The sequence below is a fragment of the Entelurus aequoreus genome, linkage group LG05 (genome assembly GCF_033978785.1).
Source record: "Entelurus aequoreus isolate RoL-2023_Sb linkage group LG05, RoL_Eaeq_v1.1, whole genome shotgun sequence".
NCBI lineage: Eukaryota > Metazoa > Chordata > Actinopteri > Syngnathiformes > Syngnathidae > Entelurus > Entelurus aequoreus.
Window position 1 is genome coordinate 45,001,013 of NC_084735.1, and position 18,864 is coordinate 45,019,876.

Here is an 18,864-nt window from a genome sequence, read left to right on the forward strand (position 1 = left end):
CTAAATTGTTAGCCACCTCGTACTTGCCATATATTACAAATTAGAATGCTTTATAAAAAGACATATGTGTTCTTGCACTGTCATCAGTCCTTGCAATGATTTGTTTGATCAAAGGACAGTGTAAGTGATGTGATCTGGCACAATACAGAATTAAAATTAAATTAACTTAACCTCTAAGACAGGGGTGTTCAAAGCTTTTCCAGCTAGGACCGGGTACAGAAATATTGAAGGATGTGGGGGCCACCTTGATACATATTTTACAATGATGACTCTAAAACCCTTACAATGTAAACAATCAATATCTGAAAAAAAATTGACTATTTAGCTTTGTGTCATTCATACTTAAAGCAAATTAATGTCATATCTAATCTAGGCCCCTTGAGATTTTTAATGTATTCACCGTGATTTTACAGGAAAAAAAACTGGCAGCTTAGTTGCCATGATTTGACTGTAAAAATAAAAGTGGTATAATTTTCAATTTACAGAAATGCACTGTGAAAACAACCATTGTAGATTTTACAGTAAAAAACTGGTAGCTCACTCACCAGAATTTTAGCGTAAAAGTAACAGTGGTACCAATTTTTCATTTCCAGCAATTCGGTCAATTTTACGGTAAAATTATCTCGACTACACTGCCAGTTTTTTGCATTAAAATCTACAGATTTTTTTTTTAACGGTGTTTATATATTTTTTTAAATAACATTATTCTACCACCTAAAGCTTTTTGAGGGATTAAGCAAACTCAAACACTTACCATTCTTTGCAAGAAATGTGTACACATATTCATAACAGGATGTGTGGAAATCCACAAAGACCTTCAGTAATGGTACATTCCAATTGGACTGGGAAGTCCGCATTTTTGAGTTCCTAGTAGGAAATTTCAACTGGAACGGCCCCCTGGGGTCGAATTTCCTAATCGGAAAGTCGGTGAGGCCTCACCACCCCCAAGTTATGAGCACTTATGGCTTCCTTTTGTCACACTAAATCAGCTGTATATGATGTATTGTTGGACATTTATACAACCCATCCGGAAAGTATTGATAGAGCTTTACTTTTTCCACATTTTGTTGTGTTACATCCTTGTTCAAAAATGGAATACATAAATTTTTGTCCTCAAAGTTCTACACAAAATAATACCCCATAATGACAATGTGAAATTTGTATTTATTTTTTAGAGAGATTTTTGCAACTTTATTAAAAAACAAAAAACTAAGAAATCACATGTACATAAGTATTCGCAGCCTTTGCCATGAAGCTCAAAATTGAGCTCAGGTGCATCCTGTTTCAACAAATCATCCTTGAGATGTTCCTACAGTTTAAAGGGAGCCCACCTGTGGTAAAATCAGTTGGTTGGACATGATTTGGAAAGGCACACATCTGTATATATAAAGGTCCCACACTTGACAGTGCATGGCGAAGCATAAACCAAGCATGAAGTTGGAGGAATTTTCTGTAGTCCTCCGAGACAGAATTGTCTCAAAGCACAAATCTGTGGAAGGGTACAGAAAAATATCTGCTGCCTTGTAGGCCCCAGTGAGCACAGTGGCCTCAATCATCCGTAAATGGAAGAAGTCTGCAACCACCAGGACACTTCCTAGAACTGGCTGGCCGACTAAACTGAGCGATCGGGGGAGAAGGGTCCTAGTCAAGGAGGTGACCAAGAACCCGATGGTCACTCTGTCAGATCTACGGCATTCCTCTGTGAAGAGAAAACAACATCCCAGAAGGACAACCATATCTGTAGCAATCCACCAATCAGGCTTGTATTATATAGTGGCCAGACGGAAGCCATTCCTTAGTAAATATTTGCCAAAATGCACCTGAAAGACTGTCAGACCATGAGAACCAAAATTCTCTGGTCTGATGAGAAAAAGATTGAACTCTTTGGTGTTAAAGCCAGGTGTAATGTTTGGAGGAAACCAGGCAACGCTCATCACCAGGCCAATACAATCCCTACAATGAAGCATGGTGGTGGCAGCATCATGCTGTGGGGATGTTTTTCAGCAGCAGGAACTGGGAAACTGGTCAGGATAGAGGGCAAGATGAATGCAGCAATGTACACAGACATCATGCTCAGAAAACCTGCTCGAGAGCGCTCTTGAACTCAGCCTGGGGCGACGGTTCATCTTTCAGCAGGGTAAGGACCATAAGCACACAGCCAAGATATGAAAGCAATGTTTAAGACAACTCTGTAAATGTCCTCGAGTGGCCTAGCCAGAGCCTAGACTTGAATCCGATATTATATATTATCGAAAATAGCTGCGCACTGATGCTTCCATCCAATCTGATGGACCTTGAGAGGTGCTGCAAAGAGGAATGGGTGAAACTGCCCAAAGATAGGTGTGCCAAGCTTGTAGCATTGTATTCAAAAAGACTTGAGGCTGTAAGTGCTGCCAAAGGCGCATCAACAAAATGTTGAGCAAAGACTGTGAATACTTTTGTACATGTGAGGTTCTTAAGTTTTTCATTTTTAATACATTTGCAAAGAGCTCTAGAAAATGTTGTTACATTGTCATTATGGGGTTTTAAGTGTAGAATTTTGAGGACGAATATGAATGTATTCTATTTTGGAATAAGACTATCATAACAAAATGTGGGGAAATTGAAGTGCTGTAAATACTTGCCAGATGCACTGTATATGGTAATGTTACTTTATTGTGATTTACATTTTATTCTGTGTTTTATACGTTGTACATTGCTAACAATAGCGTCTGTAATTATTTTTTAACCACCGTGTTTGAAGGTTGCAGGAGGGGTGCATATTTTTTCCACAAGTTTTTTATACTCAGTTAAGGCAAGCGAAATATTTGTTTTCGTGGATGTGGCCATATTGATTTCCGACCTCGTAACTGGAACGCTCATATCTCGACTGTGACGTCATTACCGGCTCCGACTTCCACCTTCCGAGGTCATGGCCATTTTGGTTTTAGCTCCCATTTTGGGGTATAAGTGGGCTGGTTCCGTTTGTTCTTAAGTTTTTGCAATGTTCTAATCCGGGATGTGTTAATTTTGTCTTTAGAATGGGTCGTGGTCAAATAAAAGAAGTTTGGATACCCTTGTCCTCCTCCCAAATATATATAGTAGTTTATTGTAATTATTTTGACTGTAACATCTGACTGAATTTTATTGATTGGCCTAATGACTGAAGAAACAATGTAAAAGCACAGTACCAGGATCAATAACTCTGTGGAAGGCAATACTGGGGTCGAGATGTGGAGGCAGATGACCTCGGTACACTTCCCCAGATACAACCGGCCTATGGTGAGGGTCGAAAGGACTGTGAGAAGCCCCGGGGTCACCGCCAGACACTGGGGGCTTGGCTGGGACACTTTCCCTCTGTGTGGGTGTCTTTCTTTCATGTGCTGAAGATTTCGATCCTGATGATTGAAAAGGACGTGTCACTTTTATGATCAATTTAGGCGTACAGATATTAGAAAATATCTTTTAACACTACAAACATGCTTATTATTATGAAAAACATGTTATATTTAGTTTAGCTCAAAACTTTTTCACACTATTCTCTGCAATGAGTGGAGGCAAATTATTATACCCTCTGATGAGCGTCCTAGCATGGGTGAACTTCTGGTCACAGGATTGGAGCTGTAATTCACAGGGGTCCTGCGGGCATTGACATCTTCATACAAGCCAGGGCTGAGCTGGGATTTGCCAGCCTCCTGGTGTGTGGAGCGCAGCACGGAGGTGGTCGAGTTAACCACCGAGGTGTGGCGCATGGCCTTGCTCTCCTCGTATTTGGCTCGTTCCATGGCCTCAAGCTGAGGTAGACTGTGGGGAAGCTTACTGGGACTGGTGATTAGGGACTTGACATTGTGCTTGATAGTAGGCTGGTTCAAAGAGGGAATCTGGTCAACAACAACAACAAAAAAAAGAGTACATTTATTATTAAATATGTTCAATGAGCAGACAGAGTTGTTGATTTAGGTTAAACCTAGTATATATCATAATCATTTATTTATAAAGGGACATTGGGATATAGGCAAAATAATGATCAGTTTGAGGAACAGAAATGGACAAATAGAGTATACAAGCACCGGAATGTATTTACTCTACCTAACCCAAACATCCTAATCCCCCTCTACCCACCTGCCCCAGCGCTCTGACATTCCTCCCTTTTATACCTCATATACACTTGTTATTGTCGACTTTGATGTTGATTGTTGACCTATGGTGTTTTCGCAACAACACACGGAATTAAGCACAAAGACTGTGATGCCAGACGGAGGGACATCTTAGTCTTACGGACTCACACGCATCCACAGACATGACGCAAACACGCACACAAGTAACCTGCCCAATCCCACACCTTTTCCGCTTTACACCCATGCCGACACGGGGCTACACCGTTTCCGGCTGTGGTTGCGGTTGGCTGCCTGCGCTGTAAACCCCCCCCTCCATGCCTACAGAAATTGCAAGTCTCGAATTGTTTGCTTAGGTTTTTTTCTAGTCCCATACTGCACCCCCAAAGGAGCACAGTTTGGAGTGGCTTTTTTTGCTATGTACTCCCTCCTTGTGTTGTGTTTTACGTATTTATCTTTTTATTTTTAGGTTAAATGTTTTTTACACTAGACCAGTGCTTCTCAATTATTTTATGTTACGCCCCCGTCAAGGAAGAAGAAAATATTTCATGCCCCCACTCTCCACTGTGACTATAAATTGTATCATTTGTCTATAAAATTGTTGTAAGTACACCTCTGCATAACATTGTATTCGTAAGAACAATAAAGAAAACAACACACCGGTCTTTCCTCATCTCAAACCGTATTTAAAGTGAAGCCAAGGGCTACACACGCTTTGTCATATTATAGTACGGCAAAAAAAAAGCATGTTCTCCGAGATCACACTGGGGGGCCCGCCCCACTATTTGAGAAGGACTGCGTTAGACTGTCCTAGTTTTATACTGCTTTTAAATGTGTATTTTTTGTGCAGCACTTTGTGAAACTTCTATTGCTTTTAAAATTGTTTTACATAAACAAAGTGGATTGGATTGGATCTGATCTTTTACGGGGCGTTGCCCATGTGGCAACCCATTAGCTTCCTGTCCTGTACCGCTCGGCATTTTGTATTTCTGTTTCTTGGACGGATTAACTGTAAACAAAGCTTGTTGTACTTTTTAAGTGCAACGACAAATAAAGCATCTTGTGAGTTGTTTATAGAAAGTAATTGGAATCCGTCATTCAAACAGTCTAACCTGAGGCATGGATCCCTCAATGACCCTCCTGTCTGACATGTCAGGGGTCTTCCTGAGGTCCTGGCCAGACTGGTCTTGTCGAGGGATTTCATGAATAGAGCGCCCAGTCTCTTTAATTGTGTTAACTCCCTCGTAGGGCTTTCCTTTGCCAATCCCACCATCAAAAGAGCGGATGGGCGGGCTCTCTCGTTTTATGCGTTTTCCATATTTCAGAGTGTCTTCATATGTTTCTGCAGCGGTTCTAGGTGTTCCTGAAATTATAATAAATATAGTTTAGCTTTTCTTAAGTGCATAACAGAAGTGAGAACATTACTAAAGATTACCTTGCATGATAGATCCAGTGATTAGTGGCCTTTCTTTAGCATCTCCATGGAGACCTTCTCTGGGCAAGGCTCTGCTAATCAAACCTGAACACAAAAAGACAATCATTGTAATATAGAAATTATATTTGGTCATATATAAAACTAAACCAAATATTCAGTGGCTAGCTTGGGGTGGGCGATACTGCAAATTTCCAAAAATAAAAAAATCATTACAGGACTTGTATTGTACCATTACTGCCCCTTTTAGGCAGTATTGGTACAATACAATCGAATATTAAACTTCAAACCCTTGTTACATTGAATGAGTTTAAAGCTTCTGTGAAAGGATTGCAGTCTACCTTGTCTGTATGCACATGTGTTATGTGAGCAAGTTTTAATGTTGTAAATGTGATATTTTATGTGTTGTTTACTGTTTTTTAATGTAATCTTGCTGCTGCCCTCTTGGCCAGGTCTCCCTTGGAAAAGAGATCTTTGATCTCAATTGGATATTACCTGGTTAAATAAAGGCTAAATAAAATTAAAAAATGATGCGCTCCGGATTTTGCCTTTCATTTACTGATCATGATTATACCCAGACTAAAACGCAGGACAAAGATTTGAGGCAAACAAATCAAATAAAAAAATATTTGTAAACAATTTAAGAATATAAGATGAACAAAATAATACAAATACAAATATCCTATTACTATACATGCAATTGTTTGAACAAAGTACAAAATAAGTAAATAAAATCAAAAACTACTATTGGTTTTATTCTAATCCAGTCCTTCTCAAATAGTGGAGGCGCCTTTGATCCGATTTCAAATCTCGATCTAAAACACCGACATTAAATTGTAGAACTGAAAATGTTTTATAGCAAGTAACTACAGTAAACATAATACCACGTTTTTATAGAACTTATCTTATTTAAAATAAAATGTGCTAGCGTTGTTGTAAATAAGATGATGTAGTGGTATTGAATGATACTGTGATGAGGTGGCGACTTGTCTAGGGTGTACCCCGCCTTCCGCCCATGTGCAGCTGAGATAGGCTCCAGAACCCCCGCGACTCCGAAAGGGACAAGAGGTAGAAAATGGATGGATGGATATTGAATGATACATACAATTATTTGACTAAAAGTGGATAGTACACAGTAACTATCATTTGGGTTTTACCCTCAAGGCCTTACTGTATCCAGAGACTTAGTTTAAAAACTGAGTTTGTAAACAATAGCAAAAATGACCCAAAAAATATATTTTAATAAAAAGAACAAAAAAAAAAAAGATCAAACTAATAATTTTAGTATAATTTATATAATGATACCATACGAGGTATCAATGGTATCAACATCTGGATTGATAACCTCTACTTCACAGTGAAGCTTTAGCGGTTAGCTTCTTGTGTTGTCCAGCTCGTTGTGTGTGTGCGTGCGTATGTGTATATGTGTGTGTGTGTCATGCTTAGCTATTTCTTTTCCTCTTTTCCACCAGTGATAATTGTATGTGAAAAAAAAGTTATCACGGTGGCGAGGATTAGTATCTTAAAAGCATTACAGTGTATTAAGCCAGGGTTTCCCACACATTCATTTATTTGTGGCGGCCCGCCATGAAAGAATTCCGCCACAAATAAAAAAATTCCGCCACAAATAAAAAAAAAAAAAAAAAAAAAAAATATATATATATATATATATATATATATATATATATATATATATATATATATATATATATATATATATATATATATATATATTTTTTTTTTTTTTTGTCCTCTCCAGCTTCACAGGCAAATCATATAGTTGATGTAGATGCCCATATCGGCTGTTCAGATTTACTTTACAAAAGAGAAGTATAGGATACTTCTCTTGTTGCCTTATTTGTATTTGACTTTATTAAATGTATTTATATTGGAAACACAACATGTGTATATAACAAAGGGTGCAAAGTCTGCAGGCAGTAGGAAACACATGGTTAACTATAGGGAGTAAAACTGATGGCAGTCTAAAGTTCAAGATTTTTGGAGCTCTTTCTTCAGTGGATCAGATGTTTGATGAAGCTCTGTGTCTATCTACCACCACTACTGTTTTCTGTTTATTTGTTACAGACTGTGGCAGGACACCTCTGCCTCTGTTTCACTTTATGTTGCTGGTAAATAATATGGTTGTAGTAGTAGGCTAAAGTTAAATTATTTAGTATGCACTAATTAAAGGGGCAGAGCTTTGAGACATTTTAGCTTTTATATTTTATAAGATATATTTTTTGTAAGAAACCACAATTAATAAATATATTTCAGTGAATAACTTATTGTTCAAATCTGTATATAAATATGTACATAAAGTGTTGTAATTATATTGTAAAATGGATGGATGGATAAAACTGTTATTATTAATTAGTAAGTATACATTTTTTGAGCCTTTTTAGAGAAAATCAAATCATTGTAGTAAATTATGCAAATTACTCGAAGATGTCATGGTGACCACGCCCATAGCCACGCCCCCACCGCCACAGGTATCTTGGCAGTTTATGGGAAACACTGTAAGCACTGTGGATAAACGACCCGTTCGAGCTAGTGTTCAGGCAAGACACGCACACTCATCTCCTGCAGGTGCTTAACAAGGAATGAGGAAATGTAGTTTTGTCTCCCGGACCATGAATCCCTTTTGAAAGAATCTTTCACACGAGTACAATCTTTAGCCATGCAAACACTCGGACACCGCAGCAATAAAGATCAGCTGGGCTCGGCAGCTTATCAGTTGATCACAGATCAGTTACAAAAGGCAAATGTAAGCCACAACCCAATCCCATTGACAGGATCGAGACATCTCTAATTGATACTTTAAACCCCTGATCGAACCACCCATCCTAAATGAGAGTGCTACCTTCAAATGGCGCTCCTTCCCTTCCAGTGTGACCCCTGCCAATGGATCCCTCCATCATGTCAAAAGTGCGTTTCAACTCATGGCCAGTTCTGGGGCTTCGGGTGTTCTCCCTTGGGTTCTTGATAGCTTTTGAACACACATCAGCCAAGTTACATTTGGTAAAGAAATACACTAGCTAGGGCAAAATAATATTAAAGAAAGTATGTACCATCATAAGAGAGGATATGACCACTCTTGCCTTCATAGATAACATGACATTTAGCCAGTTGGTCTGCTCTGGCCTTGTCAGAGCTGCTCAGGTCTTCTGTGGCCAGTTTTGTGATGGTGCTCTTTAGCAGGTCAGCAGCAACAGTAGGCTGGGAAAGGGCTGGAGTGCCCTGCAGAGGAAAGCGCAAGGACATAATGCAACACAACCACTAAAGTGACAGGAACACGTATGAATGCTTTTGTCATTCCATGCCTTCATTACCTGGGTGATTGAGCCTCTGAAAGCCAGACTTTCACTCATTTTTGCCAGGTTGCCTCTACCATCATGCAGTAACGGAACTGCTGCTCCTGGAAACAAGTAAAGAGTGATGACAGAATTGTTCATGTATGGTTGTGATTATTTAATGGAACTGCAACCATTTGCTGACTTTAGTTATTATTACAGTTTGAACATCGACAAAACAAGAAATAAATAATTATGTGAGAAAACAAAATGTTTGGTTAAAGTTAGATCTAGGGTGTCCAAACCTTTGCCAGTGAGCGCTGCAAACATAAAAACTGAAGGATGCGGGGGCTACTTTGATATATCTTGTACATTAAAGATACTGAAACCAAGTCAATAAATATATGCTAAACTATCTAAAAAAAACATACACATCTTAGCAAATTAGTACAGTATACAGGAGGGGTTCATTGAGGGCCAAATCGCAGTAAAGGCTGCCCTCAGAAGGTTGATTGTAAAAGTTAATATGTATGAATGTTAATGTATAATTGCCTCATGATTATTACACCATTGCCTATGCATTTGATCGTTATATTTTTGTACATACAAACTGATGGATAACCTGCTTTGAAATCATAAGTCAGGGTGACAAGCAAATATTTAAGTATGTTTCCACTTTAACAAAAATATTTGGAATATGTAATGTTTTTTTTGCATGATCCAATTATGTTAAAATATAACATATATGCAATTGTATGCAGTACATGCAATTTCTGGCAAAATTAAAAGAACAAATACATTTAGTCAAAATGATTAAGTGCGTTATTGACGCACATTATTTCTAGGCGGGCTAGATTTTTTACACCTGTGGTAAACAGTAATATCTCATTTGACACCCACGAAATATCTAATTTCTTCACGAATTGTATTATCATTCCACCAACTAAAACCATTTTGAGGGCTTTTAACACACTTGAAAACTTACATCTAGTAAGAAATGTGTACACATCAGAGACCATTTACAGTAAAACGCACAGGTTGTTGGCCATCTTGGTTTACTGCTACTATTTTTGGTGGCAATTGGGCCCGGTTCCATTTTTTCTTAGTTTTTATGTGTGATGTTCTATTCTGAGTAGTGTATATTTTGCCTGTAGAATGTGTCACAGGTCAATAAAAAAACGAGCTCCGGGCCCCACTTTTGAGACCCCCGAGTTAGATGCTATTTGTGTTGGACAAAGACAATGTCATGTATTAAAGTGGCTGGCATACCGGACTTGTTGGGATCCTGGTGCCGAGGCAGGCCCAGAGAGATGGACCCCACAGTGCTCTTACTCCCCTCAGGCCCATAAACAGCATGGGAATGCAGGTATGTGCCAGGGGTTCCCTAAATTAGTGGAGACAGACAACATGTACCTAAATTAGCTCAGGTCACGGTGATGATGGTAATATCTGTGATAATGGCTTCTACATTATATAAAAGTATATGTAACAGAACTAATGGTGTTACATTGAAACTGTTAAAGTGGTTACGACTAATTGGGTCTATATTTTACCATTGAACCAACATTGTACATTTCATTGGACTGTTGACACAGTAAAGACCATATTTGATAAATAACAGGTTACTGAGTTGACATTTGGGCGCCATGTGTGGTGTGGAAAACAATTGTACACAAATGTTTTTATTCAGCGTTTTAATTAAAGGCTTATAATGGTGTGAATTTCAAGCGCTACACTGGGTCTTACCTGAGATATAGAGCCCCCGTGAATAAAGGACGGCTTGTCTGTGGGTTTGGTGGTTGGAATGAGAGGAGGAGGAGAGGGAATGTTAGGAGGTCGACTGGGCCTGCTGAAAGGCATCCGGGCTCCATCTGACAGACTCTGGATCAGCTGGTTGGGGGCTGTGTGGAGGACTGATGAGAAAGGAAACAGAAATGACTGAGTATGAGTAAGAATAGTTTACATTTTAAAACTTTACTTTTGAAACGGTTATGGTGCCTAAACAATGCCCGAATCGGTACTTTAAAAAGTGCAAAACATATAATTTAGTTTTTTAACCCCCAGAATATATTGGGAACTTGTTCATCCTTTGAGGTAAATGTTTGGCCTTAACTTTAGTTGTGTTACTCTGAATGGAATTTTCGTAAGAGGGTTTTTTCATGTTTATTTGGGTTACATATATGGGTTATTGTGCAGAAATTTGGGGGAAAAAACTACAACAGTACACTATATTCACTAACCGTGTTACAAAAAAGGTCAGTTAGAATAATACATAATATTGGATATAAAGAACATACAAACACTTTAATTATTGAATCCAAAATACTGGAACTCAGTGATTTGGTGTATTTACAAACAGCTAAAATTATGCACAAAGCAAACTATAACCTGCTACCCGAGAGTGTACAACAATTTTTCCATCAAATATATTTTTCTTTGAATATAACTTCAAAAGAAAAATCTAATTTGAAATATTTGTATGCACACACACCATTTAAAACCTTTAGCATATTAGTATGTGGAATTAAATTATGGAATGGATTAAGCAAATAGGTCAAACAATGTATTAATATGATCCAGTTTAAAAGGTTGTTCAAACAAGTGTTTACCAAGTACAAGGAAGAAGAATTTTGATAAACATTGTTGAAAATAAGATATTATTCATCTCATTATGTGAAACATAACTGACTTAACTATTAAGAACTGTTGTACTTATAACTCATTGATGTTGATTGTGTTACAAGATGAGAACAGGAAGTGAACAAATGTGTCAGTAATTGCTATAAAATGGAAAAGAGTAGAATTAAATAAGCTTTGCTTTTTACTACTCCTTTTCGAACATGTTGTAAAGAAAAATGAAAACGTGTGGATTATATGATGTATCATATTGTATCTATATACATATTTAAAATAAACTCCAACTATAACCATAATATTTTCATTTCAAATACTTTCATGTATCAACGATACACTGGGAATTGTTTTTTTTTTAGACGAATAGAGTAGCTAAAGAAAGTTTAGGGACATTTTGGATTCATATTTTTTTCTGCTTTTTTTGCTTAATCAACTTCAGTCCTTTGAATACCCATTTGATCTAAATGGTCTTTTTCGGTGTATTTTAAAAAAAAGAAAAAAGGATCATCATTTAGTTATAATCCGGGCAAGCACGGTGGCACAGGGGTTATTGTGTCTTTCTGTGTGGAGTTTGCATGTTCTCCCCGTGACTGCGTGGGTTCCCTCCGGGTATTCCGGCTTCCTCCCACTTCCAAAGACATGCACCTGGGGATAGGTTGATTGGCAACACTAAATTGGCCCTAATGTGTGAATGTGAGTGTGAATGTTGTACGTCTATCTATGTTGGCGACTTGTCCAGGGTGTATCCTGCCTTCCGCCAGAGTGCAGCTGGGATAGGCTCCAGCTGACCCAGAGAGGGACAAGCGGTAGAAAATGGATGGATGGATGGATAGTTATAATCCATATAGTAAATATTAAAGGACTGAAGTACTGGTGTAAAGATCAAGCTTAAATATACGTAAGATTAGTAATAACATACATTTTGATATACTGTTATATTTTTTGTAGGGTAAGATTCCAAACTTAATAGCAGTTTATTATCATTCGGTCTATTATTATAATCACAATGTTTAACTGTACAGTCGTTACACAACAAAATCATGCATTTTTAATTTCAAAGTTTCATTTTGGGGAGAAATGGAACCTGTTGTCATATTTACTGTTTGGAATTAAATAGGACAATTTTGGAGAAAAAGTGAACTCTTGTTCTCCAAATGAAACCCTGAAAATAAAACATTATGCATGATTATATTGTGTAACGCCTGTACGGTTAAAAAATTGTAATTATGTTGGTAGTCAATGGGAACCTTTCATACTCATGATACTACACTGCTACACATTGCATCCTGAAAGTATTAACAGTGATTTTGTTATTTTACAGCCTTATTCCAAAATGGAGTAAATTAATTTGGATCCTTAACATTCTACACACAAAACCCCAGAGTGACAATGTGAATGTTTTTTTATTTTAATTTTAGCTAGACATTATATATACATAACTATTCCCATCCTTTGCCATGAAGCTCAAAAGTGAGATCAGGTTCATCCTGTTTCAACTGATCATCCTTGAGATGTTCTTACAACTGTGGTAAATTCAGTTCATTGGACATGATTTAGAAAGGTTTTTTTGAATACCTGTCTATATATAGTCAGAATCAGAATCAGATTTATTGGCCATGTATGTTTAACACACAAAGAATTTGACCTGGTAGACTGTCCTTTCTTTGTTCAATGCAAGAAACAAATACAAATGCAATGTCCCACACTTGACATGGCATGGCAGAGCACAAACCAAGAAAAAAGTTTGTGTTGAGACAGCAGTGTCTCAAGGTACAAATATCCAGTTGCCGGTCAAAAAAGGCTCTGGAGCCTTGCTTCGGACAGCCGTGACTTACAGTTTAGGCTGAATGTGTGTGCACTTTCACAGGCCCGTGGTCCATGTGACTAGACTAAACAATCCCTATGTGACACACATACACACACAGAATCCCCTTACTGGGCTAAAGTTCAACCACTGCTCACAAAAGCCTGCAAGCAATTAGACATCCACATGCACAGCTACACGCGGTGGAAGTACAGGTTATTTTAAGACGTTGTGCCATGTTGCCATGGTGAAGCTGATACTTGCTTGAGAAAAGGTCTTTAAACCCTTCAAAGAACCCGATTGTCACTCTGTCCGAGCTACAGCATTCCTCTGTAGAGAGAGAACTTTCCAGAAGGACAATCATCTCTGCAGCAATCATCCACCAATATGGTAGAGTGGCCAGACGGAACCCATTCCTTAGTAAACAAAACACATGGCAGCCTGCCTGAAGTTTGCCAAAATGCACCTTAAAGACTCAGACCCTGAGAAACAAAATTAAATGTCCTTGAGTGGCCCAGCCAGAGCCCAGACTTTAATCCCATTGAACATTTCTAAAAATGGCTGAGCACCAATGCTTCCATCCAACTTGATGGGCATTGAGAGGTGCTGCAAAGAGGAATGGGCAAAATTGCCCAAAGATAGGTGTGCCAAGCTTGTGACATCATATTCAAAAAGACTTGATGTTGTAATTGCTGCCAAAGGTGCATCAACAATGTATTGAGGAAAGGCTGTGAATACTTCTGCACATTTGATTTGTTCGTTTTTATTTTTGATACATTTGCAAAAAGCTCTAAAAAAAAACTTTTCACATTGTCATTATGAGGTATTGTTTGTAGAATTTTGAGGACAAAAATTCATTTATTCTATTTTGGAGCAAAGCTGTACCATAACAAAATGTGGAAAAAGTGAAGTGTTGTGAATACTTTCTGGATGCACTGAAAATGTGTAATCGGACACAGCAAAAAAAATAAAACAATTCATCAAAATAAGTTGTATTACTAATCTTATGTATATTTAGGCCTGCTCTTTATAAAAAGTACCCTAGCACTTTAACATTTACTGTATGGGTGATAACTTATTATATGCAAATCTTTCAAAATAAAAAAAATACATAATTACATCAAATAGGCATTCAAAGGACTAAAATAAATTAATAAAAAAACCTTTACATGTTTGCTATTTTTACTTATGACTGAATATGATTGAGAGATTTGAGAAAAAAAGTAGAAAGAAACATGAATACTAACATGTTTCATACACTCTTAACTCCCTGAGGATTTTTTTGTCCTTTAGCTACAATATTTTTATTAAATTAGGTAATCCCCAGCAGGTAAAAAAGAAATGTCTTTTCATTTTTTACTGAATTTTGTGCCATGCAAGTTGAACAGTATAATAATTTTGAATATTTCAATAATGTAAGTAAGATGATCGATTAGTTATTTGACAATAATACATTAAATCAACAAATTATAATATATATCAGCAGCAATTCAGAACAGAAATCTGATTACTTGTGTTGTAATGTTAATTGTGTTGCTGTGGAAGCACCTCAGTCATGTTGTGATGCCTTTGTGAAGAGCGCCAAGGCAAAATATATGCAGTGTTAAAATTAAGGACTGCTGTTGACATTTTAAGGTTGGCAATAAAGATTTAAAAAAGTGTCAGACTGTGCTTCTGTCAGGACGCAATATTACTTCCACAATATATCACCTTCAAGCACCTGGAGCGGGTGGCTGAGTCTACATTAATGCAGCACCGAAATAAGGCACCCATAGCTACTTTTACTTTGATAGGGTTATTACCGGTGCCATTATGAAATTGAATTTTGGTACAAATCCCTTGGTCTGAGCCAACTTAAGGGCAATATATATTACCCCAAAAATGTGTGAACTACACATTTTGGCTTAAATAAAGCACATGTACAATCAAAAGCTCATGCAATACTGGAATAGTGTCTATTAGTTAATGTTACATGTTTATTTTTGATAGTGACGGCAACAACCAACCTGATGTTCCAAAAATATTCCAGTCCTACTCAGCCTAATGTTTTAAAAAGCCAATAACAAGTGTTGAATAAAATCACCATGGCCTTTAAAGTCCAAGTAAACAATAGCACACTGAAAGCTGTTTTCACACAACAGCTCAACATGAAAAAAACACAAAGAATGAAACCAACAAAGCACGAATGGCCTATAATGCTGCCTGGCCCTGAAATTAAGGGTTTAAAGCCACACGATGTTTCTCTATTTATTCTAACCATAACACTTAAACATACGCTGAAGAGGCAACAGGAGACTGGTTTGTTTATAAATTCTATAATCTAATTAACATATATAATCAAATTATGTTTATTAAGTCTTAATTTAGTCAAGGGAAGCATCTGGGTCAGAGCTGACAAGAGGAGGGAGAGAGGGAAGTTAAAATGTGTGCTTTTACCTGGCGGCACACTGTAGCGAGAAGCATTAGGGATGTTGAGGTCAGGCTGCGGTGAGGACTTGCTTAGATCCCTGGGGGAGAGTCTGTGAGGGGAGCCTGACCGACCAGAGAAGGCCTCCTGGTCCAGAGCCAACATCAATTCATAAGGCATGTAGTGTGGGGGCTTACCTGCAGTGCACAGGTATACGGACAAAGGGAAGGTGACCACTTTTAAAAAGGAGAACTCAGCGCCGTTGTGCATTGAGTGTGATCCGGACTGAGAGGGTGCTAACACCTAATATGGACACAACCTTTCCAACAGAAAGTCAGCGGTTTGCTGACAACTGCTCCGCTTTCATGGCACTCTGACTAAAGGGTGCTAAAAGCTTTGTAAAAAGCTTCAATGCAACAGAGTGGCTTGCCCTTTCTGAAGGGCTTGTATGCAACAGCAAAAAATCCGCACAACCTCCTCTCTATGTCCAAGTTCTAGTTCTTGTATGCTGTATATCTCAAGTATGGCAATGATACAGCCTACCTTCTTGTGTGGGCTTTGGCTGAGCAGCATTGCAATTACTTTTTGTTTTAGTTTTTTTAAAGGGCACAAAAATGTGCAGCCACTATAAGTAACCCATTGCAAATAGCAGGAAATATAAGAGCTATGAAGAAGAGGGATGATTACAAGGACAGAATGAATGTTATTTTACCGTCTCTGTCAAGTACGCTTGGGCTGCGGGAGTTGAAAGGCGGTCTTCGCTCCATGTCTCCATGATCCTGCCTCTGCTTCTCTTCTAGATGTGCAGACGCATGCGCAGCTTTGATTTGGTGTTGCAACATGGCAAAGCCGCTGATGGGCACCGGACCAGGGCCATAAGGACCAGGTACCTGGACCAAACAGTAGGTTAAAAAATGGTCATTGTGGAGAAAGAACAATACACATTCACTGTACATGAGTCACTTGTTATTTGAATGGAAGATACCAGACATAAAATAATCAACTTATGCTAATACATAGGGAGGTGACGATAAACAGTATTAATAAGAATCGCGGTAAAAATCCCTACGGTTAGTATTATCGTTTTAAATTAAAATGTTCGAAAAACCGAGATTGATAACTGCACTTTGATAAACTCACGGACTGAATGATGCAAGCTCCCAAGCTTAAATGCTAAGATGAAAACAAGAGACATTAATGTTTTTCCCCATTATAAAACAACATACTCCAATATGAACTTATATGAACACATTACTGTCTGAGCAACTAAGATGTGCACAGTGAACATACAAGCTGTACTATCTTACTGTCTCACAGAGTGATTGTTCTTTACTCAGAGAAAAACAGACGGGAGATGTTTTCTTGGTGCTTTCAAGGACCGCTGAATAGAGTAGGACACAAAGCCCACCAGAAATAATAAACAATAATAAAATATTTAATTTACGCACTTTTTATTTAAATAAATCTTTAAGTGCTAAAGTGCAAACCAATATTTAAAACAATAAAAGTTTAGCCATTAAGACAGATAACATACTAAAAATAAAACATTATCAGTGTTTTAGTAGAAACACAAAACACAAAATAGTGGGTGTTCTGTGTGTCTATTTATCGTAGTTATGTAAAAAAAATACTTATTCAAAATTTTTAAGTGTGTTTATAAGTACTTTTTGAGCACATTCAACAATACCGGAATAATAATCATAACCGTGATAAATTTGGTTACAATAACCATAATATGAAATGTTCATATTGTTACTTCCTACTAATATACCAGGTCAAGTTTACAAATTTGCAGGTCATTAAGCATTATGTAAGTGCAATATCAACTTTTTTAATTCAATTGATTGTCTCCTTAATTAATCTTTACAAGTTTTTTTTATGTTATCACTCCGCTCACTATGATGTACTGTATACATATTCGGAAAATGTAAGCAGCTTTATCACATTTAAGATTTTTTTATTGATTGCAGATAATAGTTTGCTTGCATCATATGAATGTATTTCAAAAATAGATCCAAGTATCCATCCATCCATGTTCTACCGCTTGTCCCTTTTGGGGATCCAAGTATTTTTTACACAAATGCAACTTTAGTGCCAGAATATCATACATAAATATTTTTAAATGTTTGAATGCAGGTCATTTATTTGCTTAAAACTTGATAACAGTATAGTATGAACTGCACATTTTGAACAATGTATAATTCATTCATTCATTCATAAAATGTACTATTATTATTTATTTTGCAAATAAATTGCTGATGTACACCGATATATAATATGGTAAACACTTCGATAAACGTAACTCACAGTGTATTATGTCTGCATTTACTCTTTCTTTAACCAGTTGTTTAAGAAAACAAACTTACTGACATTTTCAGATGACAGTGCTGATTTCTTTTTTTTGATGATTAATGATTCATGCCATAACTTTTTGTGATTAAACGCATGCGCTTACTTTGACATCCCTAAAACCGAAGCAAACTAACCATTGGTGGGATGGCAGCTGCCCGTTGATGCATCTGCTGGATGTTTAGTGGAGTTTGCTTAGGTGAAGACACCAGGACCGTGCCTGGAGGGTTGAGCAAAGACGGCTTCTCCATCGAAAGCATACTGTAGGAACACCATTTACCATAACATGAATGTGAGCATTCATTGAAAACAGTTTATTAGGGGAAACCCCACCTCTGTCTTTCAGGCTCTGCATCTACATCTTCATCCGCACTGCAGGTGGCGCTGGAGTCATTATCCGAGTGGGGCTCCCTTTGCCTTTCACCATGATCTCCTTTCTCCTTGATCTCAGGCTCCATTTTAACCTGAACCTCCCCAGATTTTAAGTCCACATCTTGGGGTTCCGTTTTTGGATTGACCACACCTGAGTAGGAAGCCACTTTGGTCTTTTCCTCCTGAGAAACAGCCTCACCCTCTGGGCTTTTTTCCTCCTTCACACAGAGATTCCCATATGAGGAAGGGTCAGAGGCCTTTTCATTGCTGACCTGAGCATCTGAACTCTGAGCATCTCCTGCAGTGCTGTCTGGTTTCTTGGAGTCACCAGACTTTGCGGAGTCAGTTTGAGACGGGGAGGGTGCACTCTCTGTATCAGAGCTATTTTCGCCGCCTACAAGACAAAACATGGAAAATAATGTGAATTAGGACCGTTAAAATTCACACATAATAGTCCAAATTATGTCAAATGTATGAAAATA

The 18,864-nt window shown here is 37.8% G+C and overlaps 1 protein-coding gene across 5 annotated transcripts in view; it reads right to left on the bottom strand.

Annotated features, from left to right (window-relative positions):
* Window positions 1–18,864, bottom strand: part of ncor1 (nuclear receptor corepressor 1) — a 168,967-nt gene that overhangs the window by 29,138 nt on the left and 120,965 nt on the right. For 4 of the 5 annotated variants that reach the window (XM_062048205.1, XM_062048204.1, XM_062048203.1 and 1 more), the window contains exons 20-32: window positions 18,344–18,776; window positions 18,148–18,271; window positions 16,374–16,551; window positions 15,691–15,858; window positions 10,563–10,729; window positions 10,086–10,200; window positions 8,856–8,941; window positions 8,595–8,763; window positions 8,387–8,512; window positions 5,530–5,613; window positions 5,207–5,457; window positions 3,551–3,860; window positions 3,171–3,377 (exon numbers count right to left, since the gene is read on the bottom strand). In XM_062048205.1, coding sequence (XP_061904189.1) covers window positions 3,171–3,377; window positions 3,551–3,860; window positions 5,207–5,457; window positions 5,530–5,613; window positions 8,387–8,512; window positions 8,595–8,763; window positions 8,856–8,941; window positions 10,086–10,200; window positions 10,563–10,729; window positions 15,691–15,858; window positions 16,374–16,551; window positions 18,148–18,271; window positions 18,344–18,776 — 2,418 coding nt within the window. The remainder of the gene's footprint in view (window positions 1–3,170; window positions 3,378–3,550; window positions 3,861–5,206; window positions 5,458–5,529; window positions 5,614–8,386; window positions 8,513–8,594; window positions 8,764–8,855; window positions 8,942–10,085; window positions 10,201–10,562; window positions 10,730–15,690; window positions 15,859–16,373; window positions 16,552–18,147; window positions 18,272–18,343; window positions 18,777–18,864) is intronic. The other variant, XM_062048206.1, reaches the window with a different exon arrangement.